The 26,880-nt window shown below is 32.4% G+C and overlaps 1 protein-coding gene across 5 annotated transcripts in view; it reads left to right on the forward strand.

Annotated features, from left to right (window-relative positions):
* LOC127708932 (low-density lipoprotein receptor-related protein 2-like) overlaps positions 1–26,880 on the forward strand; it is a 423,265-nt gene that overhangs the window by 295,876 nt on the left and 100,509 nt on the right. The window contains exon 22 of one of the 5 annotated variants that reach the window (XM_052214123.1): positions 20,953–21,178. The exons of the other annotated variants lie outside the window; for them this stretch is intronic. Coding sequence (XP_052070083.1) covers positions 20,953–20,990 — 38 coding nt within the window. The 3' untranslated portion in view covers positions 20,991–21,178. Of the gene's footprint in view, positions 1–20,952; positions 21,179–26,880 lie in introns of those variants that run through there. 5 annotated transcript variants of the gene reach the window in all.

Consider the following 26,880-nt stretch of genomic DNA (forward strand, 5'->3'; position numbering starts at 1 on the left):
ACTCCAAAATAACAAAAGATTGTCTGTATTACAATGGCAAATATCAGTAACATAATAATGTGTTTTCACATGCCATTATCGAGGTACTGCGATACTAATTGAGGTAAAAGAGGTGTGTAGATATGTAATCAAACTTGTTTCAATGTTGTATCATTTTTTAAATGATGAAAAAAGTTCTTCCTTGCTTGTCATTGATGAGTTAACTATACTTTTAGAGAACAGGATTTTGAGTCACCGAAGGTTATTGATAGAACTATTGATGTCAAACTATTTTCTTTTGAATCAGTAACAGAAAAAGTTAAATAAAAAAAAATCATAACTATTTAAGAATATAAAAATGTTTGTATATAAAGAACATAAATGGAAATTTAAAGAAATGTGGTGACATAATATTTCACTTCTTGAATTTATTTGCACTTAAATGTCGTGTCGTTAAATAAATTATAACCATTTACAATTCACAATATGAGTTTGGTTTAAGTCTTTGTTATAGATAGTTAACAAAATAATGAACTTGCAATTCTAAAAAGCGACAAGTGTTACTAAATGATTATTCAAACTCATAAGTCCAAAACGAATGATCAAAAGACAAACAAAGTATCCAAAAGAATATATAAAACTAAAGCAACACGACCCCACCAAAAACTGTGGGTGATCGCAGGTGCTCTATAAGAGAAGCGGATTATTATCCACATGTGGCATCCGTCGCGTTGCTTATATATGTATTTGAAATATATCTGTCGTCATCTATGAAACAGATATTCCGTACAAGTCAACCAACTCGTGATGGCGTCCTTAAAATGATCCAAGCGATGATTTCAACTTCAAATCTTGGAACTCATGGTTTAATAACTTTCTTTTAAGCAATTGTGTATGTGTGTGTGTGCTGGTGTCGGTTTCTTGAATCATATTATTTACTTTCATTGCCACCTCATTCTTCATGATTTTTTTACAAGACAGTGTTATCACAGTCAAGCTGTATTATCTGAATCTTGTTTGAGTCATCCATTAACAAAGTGTTTTACTTATAAGATAAAGTTTCGAGGGAATGCATGTACCTGAATACTGCACTCTACTTCGCACATATATTATAGAAGCTTAGTTGTACTGGTAAAAAACTGCATGCTAAGGAAAAAAGTAAAAAAAAGAAGTAAACAGGCAAAGTTGTAATTTTATTTTTCTGCACCCGTTGTTTTGCTCGTTTTTCAAAGTTGTACACCATATCCGGATTTCGACAATTAATGTCTCTTCAGTGATGCTAGGAATTGAAACGGTATTTGGAAGGCCATATAATTTACCTCAATTTAGAATAGACTCTGGAATTTTGAAGAGTCGAAATAGGATGAACGGATCCAAAATTAGCTTGGAATGAAACAACGTGTAGATTGCATATAAGTTCATGTTAAACAATAATTGTTTACATCGAATCGAGATGGATATGTTGTCCAAAAGAAAATACACCTCTAAATTCTGGAAAAATATCCTTATTTGTTTTCATTTGTATCCTAAAAAATCATAAATATAATTGCAGTTGAGTTGTCTTCTTTTCCCCTGTTATCACTACATAAAAATCCCGACATACTTCATGAATGGTAACAGGTCTCCTCCCAATTGCTGCACGATGCAGTTGATATTTTGACCGTGAATACTACATCGTGATGATAATTTTGTGGTTGTTTTAGTTTACATCATTGAACTTTGTTGAAGCTTACCTATTCATACTAAATGTTATCTAAGTTTCACTCTCGGTATCCTTTGAACAATGTAACATTGGTCTAATGTTTTGTGTCACGAGAGAAAACAACATTTATTAGAAACGTATGATTGTTATGTACAGGACGTCATAATTAACTACTTTAAATTTAAATAGACAGTAGTAACAGAACATACAGTATAATACATATCTAAGAGGGTGATAGAGCAGATTGTTGGTGCCTAAGTTTACAATGTTTCCCCGGGGTAAAAATCTGTTCTATCACCCCCAGCTTTGTGTTATTGATATAGATAGTTTCCTATATAAGATATATACAATTATATTTCACAGGGCAATGTAATATTCTGATTTCCTCGTTTTGTTGTTTGTAACTGCAATAACAGGTAAAGTATACTTGTTTCAATGCACATTAAACCTGTATTAACGGAGTTTTTGCTTTTTTACAATTTATGTATATCAAACATTTGACTCATGTACCAAATCATATGTAGTACGATAATCCTCGCAGTTGTTGAAAGCTAGTTCAGAGCCAATAGCAACTACTTAATATATCATATGCGCTAATACTAACGTATCAACCAGTACACATTCCACGATTTAGTGAACATACGTCATAAACCATCTGTTAACTTTATAACCTGCCATTCACTTCTAAATATAATGTTTACTAGTATGACACTTGTGTGTTATCTCTCTTTAAGGATTGTTCAAAGTCATTTGGAAATATTGTTAAAGGGGAGGCGAAAGATACACAAGGTATATTTAAACCGATAAATCAAAAAGCATACATTGGATGTTAATACAAAAAGAAAGCAACAGTAAACACTCCTCAACATACAAAACTAAGGACACACTCTATATAAACCACGATTTATCTGAAGTGATTTAACTGTAACTATGAGTATTCTCAGATCTGTGTTGTGAGGGATGTATAAAAAACCTGCCACGTCCAGTCTGTGTTCTTGTTAGATGTTTTTTGAGCTTTTATTCAACTGATTTTTAGAGTGTGTTCTTATGTTGTACTGTTGCACCACTGTCCCAGGTTAGGGAAAGCTTAACGCATTCAAACAATTTTAACCCGACCACATTCTGTATGTGCCTGTCCAAAATAAATGCAACAGAAGTATACCGCTGTTTAATAGCCATAACTCGATTAAGCGAAAACAAATTCAGGTCACAAACGAAACCAAGAGAAACACACCAACTATAACAGGAAAACAACGGAATAACAGAAACACTGAAATGATACAAAAACAAACGCCAATATACATAGACACGGACTATCTGATTACAACTGCCATATTCCTGACTTGGTACAGGACATTTTAAGAAAATGGTGGGTTGAACCTGGTTTTAAAGTCAGGAGCCTGCAGTTCAGTGGTTGGCGTGGGTTCATGTCTGTTATGTTTGTTCTCGTAAATTGTCAAGAGACAATTGACATTCCTGTCGAAACCAACTGTACTCCTGGACTTGCCTTTTTGTGCAAGTGTTTATTTGTGGCAGACAACTGCTTTCAAGAGATTCTTAGAAACAGCTGAAACTTGTTGGCAATACTTGTAATTTGATTTTTTCGTAAATTAAAGGCAAAATACAAGTGCAAAAATAATAAATATAATGTACTGTTGAATTGCGAAATCACAATGCATACAGTTCATTTAATATGTGAACTGTCTTGTTTTGCATTGGGAGCAACAGAATCCATTATCAGAAGCCTCTCCACATCCTGTATATTGGAAATCACCTTGCTTTTCTGCTGGACAGTTGTTTGGACGGTTACATCCGATGGCTGAAATAAAGTGGTTTTATTTTAAAGAAACTGTTAAAGGTGTACCGGTATAGCTGTCAATTTCATATTCACCGATTTAATTCAAAATCTCATATTTGATTTATAACATTCTATTACCTATATCCAAATAATAAAAAGTCTAAAATAAACAATTTACGATGCACGGACTCGATAATATGTATCAGCATTTCGTGTGTATTTTAGTCTAGACGCCTTCTAATTAACCATCGAGGTGACCTCCGAAGACTGCCGATGGTCATATAACCGGATATAATTATAAACATAGATAAAAATAGATAGCAAACTCGTGCAATAGGATTTTTTTTAAATCTGTTTGATTTTATATAAACTGTAGGTATAAAAAATATGTTAATAATCGTTTTTACCTTTATAACAATGAGTTTGTGTAGATCGTCTCAGTCAACCAAATGGTTTACCCTTGTTTCACTTCCAATGATGACATACTTTTCTTTTAAAAAACTACTTTAAATTTAAATCTAATAGACAGTAGTAACAGAACATACAGTATAATACATATCTAAGAGGGTGATAGAGCAGATTGTTGGTGCCTAAGTTGACAATGTTTCCCCGGGGTATAAATCTGTTCTATCACCCCCAGCTTTGTGTTATTGATATAGATAGTTTCCTATATAAGATATATACAATTATATTTTACAGGGAAATGGAATGTTCTGATTTCCTCGTTTTGTTGTTTGTAACTGCAATAACAGGTAAAGTATACTTGTTTCAATGCACATTAAACCTGTATTAATGGATGCTTTTTTTACAATTTATGTATATCAAACATTTGACTCATGTACCAAATCATATGTAGCACGATAATCCTCGCAGTTGTTGAAAGCTAGTTCAGAGCCAATAGCAACTACTTAATATATCATATGCGCTAATACTAACGTATCAACCAGTACACATCCCACGATTTAGTAAACATACGTCATAAACCGTCTGTTAACTTCATAACCTGCCATTCACTTCCAAATATAATGTTTACTAGTATGACACTTGTGTATCTCCCTCCAAGGATTGTTCAAAGTCATTTGGATATATTGTTAAAGGGGAGGCGAAAGATAAACAAGGTATATTCAAACCGATAAATCAAAAAGCATACATTGGATGTTGATACAAAAAGAAAGCAACAGTAAACACTCCTCAACATACAAAACTAAGAACACACTCTATATAAACCACGATTTATCTGAAGTGATTAAACTGTAAATATGAGTATTCTCAGATCTGTGTTATGAAGGATGTATAAAAAACCTGCCACGTCCAGTCTGTGTTCTTGTTAGATATTTTTTTAGCTTTTATTCAACTGATTTTTAGGGTGTGTTCTTATGTTGTACTGTTGCACCACTGTCCCAGGTTAGGGAAAGCTTAACGCATTCAAACAATTTTAACCCGACCACATTCTGTATGTGCCTGTCCACAATAAATGCAACAGAAGTATACCGCTGTTTAATAGCCATTACTCGATTAAGCGAAAACAAATTCGGGTCACAAACCAAACCGATGGAAACACACCAACCATAACAGGAAAACAACGGAATAACAGAAACACTGAAATGATACAAAAACAAACGCCAATATACATAGACACGGACTATCTGATTACAACTGCCATATTCCTGACTTGGTACAGGACATTTTAAGAAAATGGTGGGTTGAACCTGGTTTTAAAGTCAGGAGCCTGCAGTTCAGTGGTTGGCGTGGGTTCATGTCTGTTATGTTTGTTCTCGTAAATTGTCAAGAGACAATTGACATTCCTGTCGAAACCAACTGTACTCCTGGACTTGCCTTTTTGTGCAAGTGTTTATTTGTGGCAGACAACTGCTTTCAAGAGATTCTTAAAAAACAGCTGAAACTTGTTGTCAATACTTGTAATTTGATTTTTTCGTAAATTAAATGCAAAATACAAGTGCAAAAATAATAATAATAATGTACTGTTGTATTGCGAAATCACAATGCATACAGTTCATTTAATATGTGAACTGTCGTGTTTTGCATTGGGAGCAACAGAATCCATTATCAGAAGCCTCTCCACATCCTGTATATTGGAAATCACCTTGCTTTTCTGCTGGACAGTTGTTTGGACGGTTACATCCGATGGCTGAAATAAAGTGTTTTTATTTTAAAGAAACTGTTAAAGGTGTACCGGCATAGCTGTCAATTTCATATTCACCGATTTAATTCAAAATCTCATATTTGATTTATAACATATTATAACCTATATCCAAATAATAAAAAGTCTAAAATAAACAATTTACGATGCACGGAATCGATAATATGCATCAGCATTTCGTGTGTATTTAAGTCTAGACGCCTTCTAACAAACCATCGAGGTGACCTCCGAAGACTGCCGACGGTCATATAACCGGATATAATTATAAACATAGATAAAAATAGATAGCAAACTCGTGCAATCAGATTTTTCTAAATCTGTTTGATTTTATATAAACTGTAGGTATAAAAAATATGTTAATAATCGTTTTTACCTTTATAACAATGAGTTTTTGTAGATCGTCTCAGTCAACCAAATGGTTTACTCTTGTTTCACTTCCAATGATGACATACTTTTCTTTTTAAAAACTGAACACGTCTATTTCATGCGTAACCCATCTCTAGCTAAGGGGTTCAATGAAATCAACATGCATACGGATTTAATAGAGTCGAATTTTTCACTTGCAAGTGAATAATACATTACCGATGTTTCTTTGCTTTTTTTTACAAAACTGAACCAAACTGGCTGATAAAAGCGAAGAATCATATCACTATTTCATTTCCATTAATGATTGGACAAAACAAATCATATTTTTTTTTCTATATCTCGTAGTGAATGGTCCTCTGACGTTGTTTTTATGTAATCATTTGCAGGAAAAAAAATGTATCACAATTGGGCTTGCCTTCTGGAAGTATACCGGGTTAGTTTGAAATTCGTATTGAACAAGTTTGTATTTAAGGTGTTTGGTCTTCGTATAGTATTTGTATTTTTACTTTTCACCTTTAAATTGAGGTCAAAGTTCGATGTGTTTTTCTAGGTTTTGAGCTTTCCTATAATTTAATACTGATACATGATAATGCAATAAGGTATTGTGCATTAGATTTGAAATATGAACTTGAAAAAAGATCAACCGGAAGTGACCTTTCGTACGTGGAAGTAGGTTTCTTTACCACCTTTTTTGTGTAGCAGTTATGTTTAGAATCGAGTATAGTAACCTATCATTTGAAATTGGAAGGAACATTGCAAAAACCAAAAGTTTCAAGTTATCTCCCTTATTTCAAGTTTATGAACAAAATATATTTCCGAATCATATAGCAACGTCTCGGTTATTTGTATGTAACCAATGATATCTCTTATTTCAAAGTGAAATGCATCGAAACCACATAATTTCATAATCAGTGAAAGGTATGCTATCAATTAACACCGGAAGTTCCCTGTTTCAATCGGGGATGATCATCTCCCTTATTTCAAAGAAGAAAATAAACAACATACTTCTTGGAAACCCTGCAAGATAATTTATCCTCTGACACATTTCTATTATACGGAGGCTATTTGTTTGTTATAATACACTTGGTTTTTTTATAGTGCTCAGGAAGTTGAATTTAAAATGTCAAAATGGCCATATGCATTACTTTTCATTTATCGGCCAAAAGGAAACAACAAATGTTTGAGCAATTGTGACTACCATCAATGAAATGTATTTGTGGTGCATTTTTTAAAAAGATGTATACGAAAGCGTGTGCCTTGTACAAGCCAGTTTATTTTTTGGACTGTGTTTGGACAACACGGTAAATCAATACAAAGTCAAGCATGCCTATACACTCTTAGTGTTTGGTATCTTCTACCAAATATTCAATAATAAAAATAAGAATAAATATAATTCTTACAAAGCTTGTGTCTTGTACAAGTATATGTATAAGTTAAATGTGCGTATATCAAGATGTTGTATGGAGTTGTGAATTAAAAACCTAATTGAAGCATAAACAGCTAGGCATATCTTTTGGTATCGGAAATAAAATGATGTCTAAGATCAAAAATTAAAATAGCACGTCGACATCTTCCTATCCTATCCTGTAGACGATCATTGCAAGTTGGTTGGAAAACTGTCAAGCTGCATCGTAAGACTTGTGGATACATATTTTACTTTGAAAGGGACAACAAGCATATGTGCTTGTATACATGTATGTACTAAAGGTTAGAAATATGAATACCTGTATAAATAGTGCTGTATACCGTTGATTATTTAACTACCAAAGATTTACGTGTAACAAGAAGTGCGATAACCCTTTTCCTATCGTAACACTATAAAGATATATGCCCTTGGTCATGATATTTTACTCATGATCAGTAATCGGAGTGCTCAAAACACCAAATCCAGCATTTTGATTGGTTTAACTCGGAGTCTGAGTATGATAATCGTGCTCGAAATGTCTATGACCGCAAGGCCTGAATTGCAATTACATATAAAGTGATTCATTTAATTTTTGATATAATGTTATTTCCTATTTTTAATTTTGCTTTTAAAAGAAGAGGCTTAAACAAAAGCATCGCAAAAGACTTTTACTTACCACTGTATTTCACTGAAAGAATAAATTGGAAAAAATAAGCACTGTAAAAAGCTTTTATTACTCATACCATACGAATATGGTACGAAACATGTTAACCGTTATTGTAAATTATGTTTCAGTGCTTGAATGAACAAAAGTAGTTCGTTTCAAAATAGACAAAATGTGAACTGATAGGTAATAGTTCGCAGGAAGACATGTCATCTAACTCACCTTAAATATTTTACTTCTAAACTAGCTAGATTGCACCACTATCCAAATTTCTAATACTTAGCCTAAAGACATTAAATATCAAATAAGAAGATGTGGAATTATTGCCACGGAGGCAATTATCAAATGAGTCCAAATATTGCGGGTTTAAGCAACTATAGGATTCAGTATGGTATTTTGGTAACGAGCAAAACTCAGTACAGTAAAGTAATCTATAAAACACCCTGACTTTCAAAATGTGATCGAAATCTAATTTATAACGTCTCCGATTTGACCCGGCTACAAATTTAACCGACAATCTAATGAAGGCTTGCAATGAGACAATAGCCTTTCCATAGAAGTACAATTATTTTTTTTTTTTCAATTCCATTCGATACTCTATTATTAAGGCATAACGTTGTATTATTATGACTAATTATTTGATACGCAAACCAACTTACGTTTCATGGTGTCATATTCTGAAGAAGAAAAAATAATATATATATACATGATAACACCGAAGTGGTGACTAACTACAGACTAAAAACGGATACATAAAACAACATAAACCAGCACATAAAAATTCACAGCCGAGTTAGCCAAAGAGATCAACGCACAAAGTGACGTCACATTTGAATTTCTAAACAATTTCCCCAAAATAGGATAGGATTAGGATAGAATTCAAGATTAGGTTTGTAATACTCATATAACATTTATTAATAACAATGAAAATTACAATACTTATTAATATAAAATTGTGGTAGTAATTGGATACATAATTGTATTATCTAGCTATGTTGGTGTTTCTTCTAAATCAAACTGTAAACCAAATATATCGTATAAATTTAGTTGACACAAACTAAAATGTAATAAATGAACTTGAACAATATTTGCTCGTTTTTTTCCTTCAAAATATATTAAAACTAAATTAGTTATTTGTGTAAAGAATCTTGTTAAAACTAGACAGTTAATGTCATTGCTTTAATTATTATGGTGCTATGCGTACCATAGACAACATAAAAAAACAAACACATTTACTTTTTTTTTGCAGCAAGGGAATGTGACAGCGACCAAGTGAAATGTGATGATGGCAAACAATGCATTTATAAATCTGCAATATGTAACAAAGACACGCATTGCAATGACAAATCTGATGAGGATGAAAATATGTGTAAAGGTGAGATATTGTGAGTCAGATTTCTGTTTTTGAAAATTTAGAATTTGGATGGTAATCTGTATGGTGTTTTGTTGAAAAAAAATCATTCCTCGTTTGGCATGTTGATATGTCATGTTCATATTCACACAGTAGGAGGAGAATCATTAATTCCTTCAACATAATTTATTATTTAACATGAATAAAAAGAGTCTTTGGTTATCAGTCTACGAAACTGCATCCCAACGACACAAATAACCTTCTGAAGATATATGGCTATCCTAGCCATTTTACCATTTTAGCGATATATTTTTTTTCACATTGTCATTAAGCGGGTGGATTGGCTAGCAATTAAAAAAGGTTCAACCCACCATGTTGTCTTAAAATGTCATGTATGCGTTTGAATGTCTCTCTGGTATCTTTCGCCCCTCTTCTGTACTAAGTCAGGAATATGGCAGTTGCTATCAAATAGTTCGTTTATACATGTAATATGTATTTTGGTGTTTGTTTTTGTTGTACTTTAGTGTTCTTGTTGTTCCTTTGTTTTCCTCTTATAGTTGATGTGTTTCCTTCGGTTTGTAACCCGCATTTGTTTTCTGTCAATCGATTGTTGACTTTTGAACACCGGTATACTACGATTAATGCTACTACTACATGTATGTCTCCTGTAAGAATGATTCAGATGACAACCCCCAATGTGCAAAAGTAAATAATGATAGATTTTGACCTGTTCTTTTCTGAATTGTCCCCGGTATCATCCCGAGACTCCCATATTGGCAGAAGGTGCTACTTAAGGGATCATATAGGTTGAGAGATGATACCAGGGCTCATATGTAAAACACGTCTTATAATGTTTGAACCACATATTTTACAAATGCTTAAACAAGTAGAATGAAATTAAGTATTCCCTCTGGGAAGATAAAGCCCTCCAGTTTACTAACTGTATTATGGCGGATTTCTCAAGCTGCCTAAATTTGTAGTCATTGAATGTTATTATGTCAATATGAGATTATCTATTTGTAGTAGTGTTTTCAATTTCACTTAAACATTGTGCTGTCATATAATAGATATTCCCTGTCCATCATTGCAGATCCGAAACCTTATGACGTCATACAATAGCATAATAACTGCCAATGAGTTAAAGAGCACAATATCTGTATCTGACGTCATTACAGGGCACAATAACTGCAGATATGCCCTATCTAATTATCTGTTGCACTGAAATAGACTAAGTTTATCCTGGATAAGAACTACTTTTGTTAAATATTTTCAAAGATTTCAAATACGTATTGTACAACATTAAACCATGTATTGATTACTAAGGCATTGTTCATATTGAGCTAAACTCGATGTGGTGCAGTTGTACTCTACACTTAAACTTAACTCAATTACGTTCCCATTGACAAAATTCAATGTTTACATGTAGTTTAAATCAAGTTTTGACTACACACAGTCGATAGTTAATGTAGACCTTGTGTGGGTTAAATGTTCATAAAATAAGAACGTGGATTTATTGTGAATATTGCAGAAAGCTATATATACTGAATACATATGATTAAATAACACTATGAAGTAGGTTATTTTTCTATTAATCTGATAAAAAATTGCTCTTTTAAAATATGATGAAATTTAATATCCTTAGTAGACCATTTGATTTTAAGTTGGAGGGGGATTTATTACTTAGCCGGAAAATCATTTTCACTTTTTTGTAAACTACATTTTGAAGGACAATTTAATCTTTTTCACCATGTCGTAGACAATGTTATTTTTACTATTAGTACAACACTATTCGTTCCCAATATTACCCTGTGTGTGACTGAATAGAAATATAGCCACTGATATCTTCTCCCAATCGGTCGTACAATCTTTGCCAAAGTAGGGCGTCTGTTTTGGTTAAACGGGATGTACAAGTACCCAACTACGACTATTTTCATCTTGGAGTGCCTATATTTAATGACCTACCTATTGTATCTATTGTGGATTTGTTCTCGCTCTGAGCATGCATGACATATTTGCCACAATGAAATCATTTTCAAAATCCTTTTTTTCGCCTATTGTAGCGTTGTTTGAGCAAACGTGATCGTGACATCTTCAGAACTCTTAAAGTTCTTCAAATCAATAGAACGATTTTCTTAAGAAGCGGGTTATTCATCTTAGTGGGACAAACCATTTAATTGAAAAAAATAATTGATAAAGAAAACAGCAATTTATTTTTAAAAAACATACAGAAATTTTTTTAAACTCCATGTTGAATCACAAACGAACAAATTTAATGTAAAACCAGTGTTCATTACATGAAACTAATTGTAAACAGGTTTACAGTACGTAGCATTTAGTGTGAACAAGGCCTAAGTGTTCATGTTTGCATAATAGATATTGATACTGTTGTTTTACTTGGGTTTTTTACATTTTAATGTTATTTAGAGGGATACTTTGAAGGTCAGTTGAATTATCAGGCTATTTTGATAAGTAGTTGTATTGTCATAAATATATACGTCAATTACAGCTAGAGAGTGTAAAACTGGCGAGACAAAGTGTGCAGACAATTATCAGTGTATAGAAATAGATAATATTTGTGATGGGTATACGAACTGTAATGATGAGTCTGATGAAGATCCAGAAGCATGTAAAGGTACTTTTAATATTTTACTTACTGCTTATGTACTGATACATTTTATACAAATCATCATCAAATTGATTAAATGGTCTATCTTGTTGTTTTCCTCCCGTTTATCATTTGAGTAATAAACAAAATGAAATGTTTCCAATTTGATTCATTGTATACAACTCTATTCCTGAAATCTTAATATTTATTTATAATCTCTGATTAAACTATAGGGATTTAAGGGAGATTGCAACGCACCACCTTTAAAACGTTGAACATATGATCATAAAAAGTATATTGCAATAGAGAAAAACTTACTGACTTGGTAAGAAAAACGTTAGAAAATATTTACCAATCACATGTAAAGTGAACCGAATGATGAATTAAAACCTTTTCATAAGTTAAAAAAAAAAACGAAACAAAAAAACAAGGAACTACAAGGCAAATTAAAAACAGACGTCTTTGAAGAAATAGCACAATCAAAAGCTCAAACACATCAAACGAATGGAAAGCAACTGTCATATTTAAGTTATTTATGTCCTTAAAAAAAGTTCAAATAAATGTTTCAGACAAATAATTTTAAACATTCGACAAGACAGAGGTATTATAAATCTGATGGAATGTTCTGGTTATTGTTTTCTAGTATACCAATGCCCAGATGACGGAGTTAAATGTGCGGATGGAAAAGAATGTATACATCTATACCGTAAATGCGATGGCCGTGATGATTGTCGTGATGGTAGTGATGAAAATAAGGAAAAATGCAAAGGTGAGCATTCTATCATAACAGAGGAAGAATAATTAAAAGAAGTATATTCACCAAAATAGTTCTCCACTTTCATCCGAAACAACTACCCACATGTTCATGGTTGTGTTCCGGTTTGTCAATGTAGGTCCCATTTTCGCAAGTATTCGTAAGAAATAATGTGACAGACATATGTTCGTATATACCAATGACTATCCCTCTGCATACAGTGTAATATATCTCACTATAAAAGACATGTTTCAATGAAAGATGAATTATAAGTATAGTCTTCTTTTAAAAAATTAAGCATGTTAAAGAATAAATGTCTGAGATACAAAGAGGTATCTTGTGTTCACGTTAAGCATGGTAGATATTTCGACGTTTGTTTTTACTTCGTTTTTGTATAAATTTTATGTAGAGAGGTAAATAAAGGCAACAGTAGTATACTGCTGTTCGAAAGTCATAACTCGATTGAGAGAAAACAAATCCGGGCTACAAACAAAAACTGAGGGAAACACATCAAATATCAGAGGAAAACATCGAAACAACAAAAACCCTTAAGTGCAACAAAATCCAAACGACAATGCAACACACACAGAAACGAACTTTACGATAACAATTGCCATTTTCCTGACTTGGTACTGGACATTTTAAGAAAAAATGGTAGGTTGAACCTGGTTTTGTGGCCAGCCAAACCTCCCGATTTTATGGCAATGTAAAATATAACACTAAAATGACAACATTACATGCCAGTTCTACAATGCATATAAATGGAAGAACATTCTAAATGGAGGTTGGTTGAATTATCAGGCTATTTTGATTAGGTGTTTAAATGTGACTAATATATACATGTATGTCAATTTCAGTTAGAGAGTGTGCACCTTACCAGACAAAGTGTGCAGACAATTATCAGTGTATACACATAGATGATGTGTGTGATGGAAATACGAATTTTATTGATGAGTCTGATGAAGATCCACTGGCATGTAAAGGTAATTTTTAACTGTTTACTTACTGTATTTGGTTACTGAAGGATCTGCTTACCCTTCCGGAGCACCTGAGATCACCCCCAGTTTTTGGTGGGGTTCGTGTTACTTAGCCTTTAGTTTACTATGTTGTGTATTGTGTTCTATTATTTGCCTGTTTGTCTTTTTCTTTTTTCACCATAGCATTGTCAGTTTATTTTCGATCTATGAGTTTGATAGTCCCTCTGGTATCTTTCGCCCCTCTTTTATATACATATATGCTTCCCTTTTCTGGCGAAATAGCATTCGTATGAGGGTTGATATAAGTTAAAGAGCTTGTTTTGTTTTATTACGTTGCTAATATCCTCTTCCCTAATATAATGACAATATTTGTCTTTTGATACAAATGAAGTTGATGAACACCTCGTCCTTTTTAAAAACAAGTTGTTTTTTTTGGAAGGTACCAAGATCCTTTGTTAATATTCTATGTCAATTTAACAAATACTCAAGATTGTCTTGAAATATATATTCTAGGTACTTACGTTGTTTATTTACTTTAAAATAACGTGATAAAGTCTTCTTTGATTTTCTTTGTTTCATTTGTTATTATTAACCTGAACTGCTGGGTCAATTTTTTTGTATCTTCATTTGGACGCAGTTCAGTACTTATATATCCCATGAGCATAATGCAAGATGCCAATTGACCACATACAAATTCCGTATTAAAAATTTAGTCACAAATGTACAAAAAACGATGCAATAAATGACGGAAGATCTAAATTATAATTTTGAATTGGATAGTTTTATATTTCGAAACACGATTGTCAATCATTCAACTGTCGAATAGCAATGTAAAAAATTAAGAATTGCAAAGTAAGAATTTTAGACCTACCGAGTAACGTAGTACATACAATTTAAAAATTGCAAAGTTGGAATTATTAAACCTCTAGCTTTCTATATAACACGTCATTAGTCTTTTGTAGCTGTGATCAAATAATATAATAAGAAATTGTCCAAAACAGCTCATGTAAATGCACAGTTGATAAATACAATGACATATTAGGGATTAGCATGCTAAAGACCCAGGAAGTTGGTAATCAGGAATAAACAATATTTGCAGTTTTTTTAATAGAGCGTTGTAGTCAATCACACAGTGCATGTGTTTTGGTGTTGCCAGGCCATCATTTTATATGAGTAAATTTGATAGATAAGGGTAATATACATATAGTTGCTAGAATTTCATTAATTAAATATAATACTATAAAAATTATTCTGCTACCTGTCACTAAATGCGAATTTAACTTGCATGATTCTTTTGAACTGTTTTTATGTTTCAATCAAATAATTTATTTCGTGGTTTAATATTGTAGCTTTCGAATGTCCCATGTATATGGAAAAGTTTCCTAATGGTCATGAGTGTGTACATCACTCAATGGTTTGTTCTGGAGAACAGATGTGTGATGACGAGTCAGAAGATGAAAAAGAACTATGCACAAGTAATTCATTAACTAATCTGTTTTTAATAAGACAAATGGTTTCTATCGTTACAAGTAGGAGGTTACAATGCATATACTATTTCACATTTCACGGTTGTCAGAAAAGAGTTATGCCAATAACCAGACATTCATTAATAATCAATTTATTGCTTAAGATAACAAAACAGTTTAAATAGTTACAATATTAAGTTAGTACGAATGTATGCATTGCCTGTCTGGAATTATATAACTAATTCATAGTCCCATTGCTATTTTGCAAGTTCAAATACAAATGATAAATTGGCAGTCATTTCATAGCATATTTATACAATGTCCTGCTTTGTGCATAAAAGTCTCCCTTGCCTGTTACTGCACATTTAAGCGCGCTTGTTTCCGAAAGTTGGGTAGCAATTTAAGACCAAGTAATTTTTATTTTAGCAACAGGCAATTATGTCCTCCTTTCATTATTTCATTTCACTTCAAGTTTCTTTGTTAACATCCACTCAAATACCCATCTTCTTACCTATCAGTCGTTATATTATAAGAATGTGTTTAAATATAATTACGTATTATATAAGCGTGAAGATAGAAATTTAAAAAAGCAAAAAATGTTAACAAGAAGAATGACTTATCATTGAAATTCTTGTTCGTTACATGTAATAAATAGGATGACCAATATCTAAGATTTCGCCCATTTTATTATAATTGATAAGTTTATAATTTCTCTATTAAAAAAGATCAACAGGAGATGATCGGGATCTACCTTTGAAACAAACTCATTATAGAAGTGATTGCCCATATTCGACAAGTTGTAAAACTTATTTTGTGTTTTGGGCAAAAGCTTAAGATGACAGAGAGAACATGTAACAAATTGTATTAGCAGCAATACAAGATCAACATTGGTGATGATGTTTTTTTTATAATAGTCAAAGATGAAGTGATTCCATTGTTAAAAATGTTCATTGATCAAGGTAACTTAGTGACCCAGACTTTTTGAAGCCTCTTGTTTAGAAGAACCTTTAAAACCAATGTATGTGTTGTGATTCTCTTAGTATTAATATTTTTAAAAAAGAGAGAGTATCAATGTATGTCGCATCTCAACTATTAAACATTGATTTGTTCGAAATGCTAAAGATATTCTATGGAGAATCAAGTTAGGTGTATTCGGATAACCACACGTAATGTGTGGTCCTCTACGGCCTACTCATTTCCTTTCTTATTCCATTGTCATGGATGATTCTTTTTTTAAACAAAGCGTCTGAAGAACCTTATTTTTTTTTCACGGCTGTTTACTTTTCCGGGGCTCATATGATTTAATCCAGTTTTCAATGGGGTTGTTCGGTCTCACATTAAGTTGTCTATGTATTGTTGTTTAGACTGTTGTTTTTCTTTGGTCATTTTTTGTTTTTTCCATTGCGTTTTCCGTTTGTCATCGAATGATCAGTTTTGCTATCCCTTCAGTATTTAATGACATACTTCCTTAGTTTTTATCTTTTAGATATGTTTCTGTCCTTTTCGTATGCGTGATACAAATATATAATTGATGAAACAGGAAAATCGTCATGTTTACTTAATGTTAACTGTACACTGGCAAATTATTATTCATGGTAATGGGTATATTGAATATTAATCAGTTGTTGTATAATTACAGCACACAGTTGTGGTGACTTCAAGTCGAAATGTGATAATGGATACCAATGTGTGCTCGATGCCAAGAAATGTGACGGCTCCGCAGATTGTGCAGATGGTTCAGACGAAAATCCAGACTTGTGTGTAGAGAGTATGTACTCGTATATCGCATGAATCATTGTTTTATATCATATTAATTACAACTATACAACATAATCCAACTAATAACAATGTTTTCTTTTATCAAACATTACATAAGTTTGTTTCCTTTTTATATGTTTCATAGTACATTGTGTTTTGTGTACCCAATCATATATCTAGATTGTCTTTGTTTCAGGCATATAAAATGTAATTAGAGAATAGAAATTAATCTTAAAACATGTTTCTATAAAATAATGTCTTTGCTTGAGGTAAACTACAACAAAAAGACGTACGATCACTAGTAGTTGCATGCTAAAATAGTATATACATATAAGAAACATTAGTTATAGTGTTGTGTAAAATAGAACATGCATTAAAACGCGAAAGCAACATGTCTTTTGAATAAGAAGTACATAAATCATTGTTTTTTGTTGTTTGGTTTGACAAAAAAAAAAAATTATGGAAATTGGATTTAACTGATTCTTTTTTCCTCTTTAAAATAAAAAAAAAGAGTGCAAAATGTTCATCCAGCTTCTATTGAGTCAGGTTATTCTTTGATATGCAATGCATTGTTAAATTATTAACAGAGGTACCAGAACATGCAGAGGAGATTGGAAAAAAGTAAAGGATTATTTTGTTTTTATTAGAAAAGTATGAATCAAAGTCACAAACGTTATCACACTGTTGGAATTTAATTAATAGAAGTATCTGTATTTCTAAAACTTAACATCTTTACAAAGTCAATCTTTACAGTATTATGATATATCATGATATATAATCAGTTTTATTATGGTCTTCGTTATTTAACGTTTTATTGGCAAGTCAACACTCACTTAGCTTTTTAGATCAAAGAACCTAAAGTAATGTACAAGTCTCATTGGCTGTCCAAGTGACACATCAAATCTAATATTCTGTAAAACCTGTTGACACTTTGAACTTAACATTCAAACCAGCTTGTTTGACAAAAGGAATACGAACATTGTTTTCAATGTCTAGTCAATGTGAAACACAATATTTGTAAAATGGTGTTTTGGTGCTTTTGTTTAAAATGTCACCGATACTTGAACCTACTTAACCTAAATGTGTTCTCCTCTGTCGTACATTTAACTAAACCTCTCATGAAAAGACATGTGATATCGAGATAGGACAACCATTTTAAGATTTTAATTGGATATACTTATTCTAATTTCTTTACATATTTTTTTTTAAAGATCGCACCTGCCCAGTGGGAATGGTGAAATGTGAAGATAATGTTCAGTGTATTTACGAAATGCAGTTTTGTAGTGCATATCCTGACTGCAACGATAAATCGGATGAAAACCCGAAGATTTGTACAAGAGGTAATATAAATTGCTAGTTTGTGTATGCAATTATAGTAATGTATATAATATTGTAAGCCTGATATCTTTGAAAGTATTGTAAGCTGTCTATACCCTGTATCGTATTAAGTAAAGCTGTTATTCATAAGGTTAAACGCACAGTAGTGCGTCTTTTTCGGAATAATTGCAGACATATATAATGAACATTGAAACTGTCCTCGTATATCAAGCACGAACATACTTGTGTTTGTCCTCCTTGCTTGTAACTCTTAACAGTAATATACTCACTTAACCTGCATATGGGATATACATTTCCCAACTCATTCATTAATGAGCTTACAACTGGTAGTCAGACTGTATAAAACGTCATCAGTGTCTGAACAGAGAGTTTTGTCAAAGAACTCTCGTCCTTAAAAAAAAGAGAATCGGAAGATAACAATACCTTGTTAATACATATTCCGTATCAATTTAACAAATAATATATGATGGTTTTGCATTATTCATTCTAGGTAGTAACGTTGTTTATCATCTTATTTAAGTGTTTATATAATAAGTGAATTTTGTATTTGTCTTTTTATGTTTTCAACCATTACTATTAAGTCTATATTTTTGTAATATACTTTTGCGTAGCTTGTTATTTAAATAAGCCGCCATTGTGTGTTTGTGCTATATACATTTTTGTATTCCTGTCTCTCTTTTTTGCCTTTATACTTGGCCATCAAGTGTGTGTATGCTAATTTGTTTGTCTTCGTTGAAATAGTTATTTAACTTTATTGTGATTAAGAGTAAAACACAGTGCTGACTTCTGTACCCTAATTTTAGCGCATACATTATGTTTTCTGTATGTTTTTTTTTACCAGGTATATGTTAATATGGTTACAAAGTTCCTTTAGTGTAAAGTGTGTGTTTCCTTTTTTATGTTATTGTATCAATATACAGATGTTATGCATTGGCTGTTTCAAAAACATAATATATGGTATAAGAACGAGAAAAATTATCGAGTTTTTAAATATAATATGGTATAAATTTAATGTTTGTACCAGCGTATATGTGTATAGACATTTTCGAAATAAATATGTATTATAGATTGAAAAATATATATAGCATGATTGGGGTGGATTCGTGTAATGAGTATATATTTTTTGACACAACTTTTAGATACAATCTGAATCTCAGCTTTGAACTAAAATGGTCATGTTATTGCTTTAAAAGAGAGCAATCGTAAAAAAAGTTCAAAATACATATATAAAAATTGAGAATGAAAATTGGGAATTTGTCAAAACAACAACACCCCGTCAGAAGAGTAGAACACAGCCGAATGCCACCAAAAAAATCATCAACACAGCATGAAAATTCTGCAGCCGAAGGCGTTCTACCGCTGACCCCTTAACATGAATGTGTACAGGTTCAGTGAAAATCGACGTCATACTTAACTCAAAAACATACAAATGAACTTAAATAAACAAAAAGCACACGAGACTAGCATTGGCCACTTGTTTATACTTAACAAATTGTTTCACTTTCATATTGTTTTGCATCATTATTATTAGGACATCATATATAATGTGTATATTCTATGCATTCGGTATTAAAACAGTACTAAACACCACTTTTTTTTTCAGACAGAGCTTGTCCCACTGGAATGTCTAGATGTTCTGAAAATGACCCGATGTGCATGTATGATAGTTGGTTCTGTAACAACCAACCAGAATGCTATCACAGAGCGGATGAAAATCCGAACAATTGCTTAAATCGTAAGAAGATATTTAACTAAACACATGTGCACATAACTATGTTTACTTGCGTATTTTTAATTTACGCCATGCATAACATTCCTTGAATCGAACTTCTTAATTACCTTTTATGTTCAGATAGAGGCAGATTTGTCATATATCGATTTCATTTACTCACTGTGTTCGTTTAGATTAAATTGGAACGATAACAGGTCAAATTAAACTAAACATGTTCACTTAATGTTTGCTCAGACATATGTATAATATATTTCAATGTTTCTCTTCCATTATTTAAAAAAAAAGAAATGTAGTATATGAATAATATATCTGAGGAATGCGGTATAAGGTTAAAACTTCCTCCTTTTTGTATATACTTTGGAGTTAAGTATTTTGTTTAGACTTTCAACCCATCTTGTTCTTTGGAAAATGTCTGTTCAAAGTAAAAAATATGACAGTTGATTTTGTCAGGATAGAGGGATTTCGTCCTTTTTTTTATTAGAACAATTTTAAGCTTCTTGTGCAAAAGTGTATGTATACTCGTGAGAGCGTGATATGATATTATATAAATAACACATAGTTGAGAGAGTGATAGAGAAGATTGTTACCCCGAAAAAGAAAATCAACCGAGGCGAAGCAAAAGGGGTAACAATCTGCTCTTTCTGCTATAAGGATCGTTGCATGTAGTTTTGCGTATATCTGTGTGTATTTTTTGTCCGTTTTTTAATTTGGTTTTAATCGTATATCTTTAAATACTTTCAAGCATCATTTTTTATGTTTCTGTAATAATGTTTCGTTGTAGTATACCTGTACCAGGTATCATTTAAAATTCAAGTATGGTTAGAAAAACAGAAATTATTTTTGTCATCTAAAAATGTTTAATAGTATTACAATAACTTGTTAATTTATCTTAACAGGTCCAAAAGGATCCACTAAGTTGCCGTGGCTGACATAGCTGGCAGTCAAATTGGATTTTTATTAAAGCCATTGCACTTAAGTCCTACGACAACAGACAATAATTGAATTGTTTGAAAAGTATAAAATGCCTTTATTGTATCTGTAAATAGTGGGGATAGCGATTTGGTTTGCACGAATCTTGTTTTGATATGTTATCACCATATAATAAAATTATTTGCTATACGTCATGGAATTGTTCAATTTCGTCCAGGTTTATTTGTATCGTTAGTCTTTCCATTGGCGTTTCCCGCCACGTCTAATAGGCCTTTGTGAACATAAGAAATCAGCTGAAATTCATCTCAACTTTTATAGTTGTTTTTTTTTCTCCAGAAAAAACACACAAGGTACAAACTAATCTACATGAAATAAAAAAAGTGAATAAGAAAAAAACGTTTATGTAAGGAAATAAAGCTTTTTTCAGTGTCAAGATTTTTCTTTTCAGTAGTATAATTTCGGCAATATTATTTCAGATTTGCAGTAACCCGAATTGTAGTTTATGCAAAGTCATGCCCAATATTGATTTCTTTGTAAGAGCTCGAGGTTCTGACAAACATAATTTGCAATCATGAACAAATGCTTTTCCGATCAAACCTAAAAGACAATTTTTATTATAAATTGGAATTTTCACGGAACTTGTCTGAAAAAATATGTATTCGTAAACAAATGCCCTTGTTCAATGTTAATATTTTCCTGCAATCCACAATGTGATATTATCTTTTGTGTAAGACTTTCATATTTGATTGCATATATACTGATACTCATTTCAAATAATGACTCACTTCCACCATGTGGTTATCAGATTTCCTGGCTGACACTAAACAGACCTTAGACCAGTCCTTGCATATTTCAAAGATAAACGTTCCATATACGATTTTTCCTGCTATAAAGGGTATATAGTCGCTTCTTACAAGTCGATCATTAAGTTTAATAGTTCATGTTAGGTTCTATTTACAGATTAGTGCAACAACAACAACCTAATAAATGAAATTTAGTCAGATTTGGCTTTGTTTATATTATAATAAATAATACAACTATAATATTGTTCAGTGTTACAACATGTATAAACAGGTCATTGAATCAATTACAGGAAAAAAAGACAAAAATACCACAGAAACAGTTGAAATTATAAGTTCAAGAAAAGCAGGCAATAAGAAAAAAAAAGAAATTGCCTGAAAAATAAAAAAAAAACATCCATACAACACTACAAAGAACACCTTAGTTAAGCAACACTGTCTCATCAGACGCCGTTCTTTAACTCGTGTTCTTGGAAAATCTTCAGTCCCATATTTGACTATGATACCAATGGTGTTGCTTGTTGCAAGGGAACATGGAACGATTTAATAATAATCCTTAATACATGATGTAAGTAAATAAAACGGTTTTATGACTTGGACTAATGTAACATGCCCAAGTTCACAAAACTTCCTTTATATTTTGAGATGATTTCAACAGGTTCATTGTGATCAGTAACACACTATAAATGAAATAAAAGCATCTAGACTTGTTAGTGTAACGCCAAGTATACGTCATTTAGGCAGGATATTAAACGATGAATAGTTGTTTATAGATATATAACCAACTCGTCGAACTGCATCATAGAGATATAACATGTTAATTTTATTATTCTTCCCTTAGTTTATTTATTTTGTATTTACATTGTATCATAGGTCAAATTTATTTATTCAGTGTATGTTCACTGGTGTTAATATGTCCTTTGATTGAGTTAAGCCATTTCAGTTGATATTTTATAGTGTGTCTTTCTATGTTGTGATGTAACACTATTGTTTCAGAAAAAGGGTGAACGTTTGGTCTCATTCAAACGTTTAAACCCGCTGCAATTGTTTGAACCTGTCCTAGTCAGGAATCTGATGTGCAGTAGTTGTCGTTTGTTGATGTGGTTCATAAGTGTTTCTCGTTGCTCGTTTTTTATATAGATCAGACCGTTGGTTATCCCGTTGGAATGGTTTTACACTAGTAATTTTTTGGGCCCTTTGTAGCTTGTTGTTTGGTGTGAGCCAAGGCTCCGTGTTGAAGACCGTAATTTGACCTACAATGGTTTACTTTTATAAATTTTGACTTGGATGGAGAGTTGTCTCATTGCACTCATACCACATCTTCTTGTATCTATTAAATATTTTAGACTCGTAAGTCGAAAATGAACTGACAAAGCCATGACTAAAAAAGAATACACGACAAACAACAGTACGCAAAACACAACATAGACAACAAAAGACTGAGCAAAAAGAATATCACCAAACACGGGGGTGATCTCAGCTGCTCCAGACGGCTGAGTTGATCCTACTCCATATGTTGCACCTATCGGGTTGATTATGCTAGTACAAACTCGGTATTAAGTTTAATTCAGAGGTCACATTGGGATAAGGTTGGACTGTATTGCAGCAATTAGAACATATCTTGTGTCATCTGTAAAAACAGATATTCGATAACGGTCTAGGAACACGTGATGACTTCTGTGTAATTAACGAAAGGAAGATTTTAACTTTACCACATGTAACTCTTCGTTTAATAGCTTCCATGTGAGCAGCAACCCTAAATCAAGGAAATCATGATAAGCAATACAAGTCCTGGAATATCGTTTCAACTGGGAGATAAATATTCTATATGCAGGTGCTGCAGGTATGTTGCTGCATTGACATTGGAAATTCAAAATTGGTAAGCAAACATTAGTGTTGAAGTTGTGTTAAAAAGGCATTTTTTTTTTAAATCGTAAGACTCACTGTAAAAAAAAAATGAAAATTTTTTCAGACAAAATTGTACTCTCCACATAAATTAATTCCTTGAGATTTGTTACCTTTATATTCAAAAGCAATTACTAATGCCTGACACTATAACCATAATAGAACTCCAAATCCGACTGCGTTTGGCTAAGGATATACTTACAGCAAAAAGACGTACTGACAATATCGGCACATGTAATTTTAATCATATTTTAAATCTGTGACACTATACAACGTAAAAGTCTCGTCTTATTTGATATATATAGATTTATTTTATTTCCAGGACAAGATTTTATTAAATCTACCTATTAGAAATCCCTATTTGGAAGAATTCGAAAAAAAAACGGCTGATACAGATTCAAAAGAATTATTGTTCATATAGTATGTAAAAAGTAAATTCACAAAAATACCGAACTTCGAAAAAAATTCAAAATGGAAAGTCCCTAATCAAAAGGGAAATTCAAAAACTCAAACACATCAAACGAATGGATAACAACTGTCACATTCTTAACTTGGTACTGGCATTTTCGTATGTAGAAAATGGTGGATTAAACCTGGCTTTATAGCTAGCTAAACCTTTCACTTGTATGACAGTCGTATCAAATTCCATTATATTGACAACGATGTGTGAACAAAACAAACAGACAAAATAGGCAAAAATGTCACAAAGGGGTACAGCAGCCAACATTGCCTTATAATCTTAATCACTAAAACACAAACAAATATGTATCAAAGAAACACAAATAGGCATATAGACAAAGCAAATTAGCAAAAATGAAAGACAAAAATACAAAAACTATCATAGAACAATAACACAATGACGGGATGTACAGAATTACGTCAAATGAATATCACTAAAAACAGACTTAACAGTAAAAGTAAAATTCGTAAAGACAAATAATAAAAATAACACGTTATTTAGATGATAAACAACACTAGTGCCTAGAATCCATACTTCAAGACCATCGTGTATTATTTGTGAAGTTGATACGGAATATTTATCAACAAGGTCTTGTTCCTTGCGATGAACTTCTTTAGAAAAAGGACGAGACGTTCTCTGAAATACCCCCTGGTTCATAAACTTTCTGCTCCGACACTGGTGACGTTTTACAAAGCCTGAGTGCAAGCTCTTGAATACCGAATAAATTGAGAAATGTATATTCCATATGCAGGTGAAGTTGGTATAATGCTACTAAGGTGGGGGAAATTGATAATTTCAAAATTAAAATCGTCTCGTTTGTCATAGATTATGGTACTGAGATGACAAGTCAAAAAATCAGGCGGAGAAAGCCGTGTCTGTTGTATGATTAATTTCTAGCTCTGGGGATTTATTAATGGAACCCAATAAGAAAAGTTCGGATTGTTGATGGAAAGAACATCATCAATAAATCTGAATGTGAAATTAAATAACCTGGCTTATTTGATCTTCTTGTTTAAGACAAGTATCTGAATGAACTCCGATGTATATTAAAATAAAAACAGGTCGGCAAGGAGAGGCGCACAGTTCGTTGTCATAGTTATGCCGACAATTTGTTGAAAAAGTCTATCTCCAAATTCAACAAATATGTTGTCAATAAGAAACTCAAGCATACTGATCACTAGTTCCTCTGTGTAGCATGTTTTACCTTTTTGTTCACTATTATCAAAATATGCCGTATGGTATCCCAAAGTAATAATTGTTTATTGAATGCTACCATTTTTATGTTGAAAAGCAATGTGGATTATTTCTTGTAGACGATTTTTTCAATTTCACATGGAGAATGGTTGAATACAGGGTTGAAAAATCAAAGGTTTTGATAGAACTAATTTCAGTAAAATATCAAGATTAAAAATTATCCAGAAGTTCTTTAGAGTTTTATAGAATCCACATATGGCTAATACCACTACGCGAGTTAACGATTTAACCGTATTTCTGAAGACTCATCGCGGACAGAATTTTTGTCAATCTGATGGACAATTCATGTCGCATGATATGTTTTTGTATGTTGGATTACTTGAATGCTCATCTATATTTAATTCTTTCACATACAAAGACCATATTATTTGAAGGTTTGTCCGCAGGAACAACAACATACGTATCATGAAGAGATGATAGACATTGCACAGTCTCTTTGTCTCTGAAAACAGACTTTGGTCGATCATTCACACAGTTTTTCAGCTTATGAATGCGACGTTTTATCAGAGATCTGATTGTTTTGACCAATTCTGACAAAATGTCCAGTTAAACTTCTTCTCGTTTAGCCCATGCTCTGGCTCTTAATCTTAATGTTTTGAAGTAATGGTTCCAATTGATGTATTGGGGTTTTTTATACTTAGGACCATGAGAAATCACCTTTCGAAGATTTTCATATTGAATTATGTTTAGATCCCCAGTAATAACATGGCCAGAGGGGCTTTAATTTTAAGACGAGTGGGAACAGTCACATGTCAGAGGTTTTGTTTTGGTATTGTTCTAAATCAAGGTCCTGCAATGCTTGTATATAGTTAAATACTTTGGGTGCAATGGTTATGGTGTAACTGTAGGATACAATAGGAACAGACTGATTTAGAAAATAAATTGGAATTTTAGATGTTACCTCCTTGTGATGTGGAAAGTTGCTGATATTGCATCAATTCCTCTATTGTTAAAGTGAACAGGAATGCATTTCCTCTTTTCCTCATATAAAGGTTCCGATCTTACTAGTTTAAAAAGACGGAAAAGAGCTACATCAAAATTTATAAGGACAAATATACGGTATATTGGAGAAAATGTATGTATGCATCCTTTGTCAAGTGCATAATCTCTGAAACATTTTAGAATATAAACAGGCAGTGAAAAAACACAGAATATTTCTAATGTAATATAACCCTAGCGGATGATGCAGATGTGAAAGAAAGTCATCAACGCTCCCCGAGGGCGATCTAGATTTGGACGACTTTTTTTACATTAGGCCAATAGTAATGTTTTTCCCATGACTACGTTGGTGTCGTGAGGTGGTATTCAATAAGCTCTTTACAATAATATCACTGTGGACTAGACTTGACAATTTTTTTACTCCTTTGACATTATCATTGCAACCATATGGCATTGCAGCACCTAGATCCCTTATCCAGAAATGTTCTCTGTCTTTTCGGAAAGGAGTACTTAGTACAGGGCTGTTGGGGTGCTGA

Source organism: Mytilus californianus, unplaced genomic scaffold, assembly GCF_021869535.1.
Source record: "Mytilus californianus isolate M0D057914Y unplaced genomic scaffold, xbMytCali1.0.p SCAF_7, whole genome shotgun sequence".
NCBI classification, from domain to species: domain Eukaryota; kingdom Metazoa; phylum Mollusca; class Bivalvia; order Mytilida; family Mytilidae; genus Mytilus; species Mytilus californianus.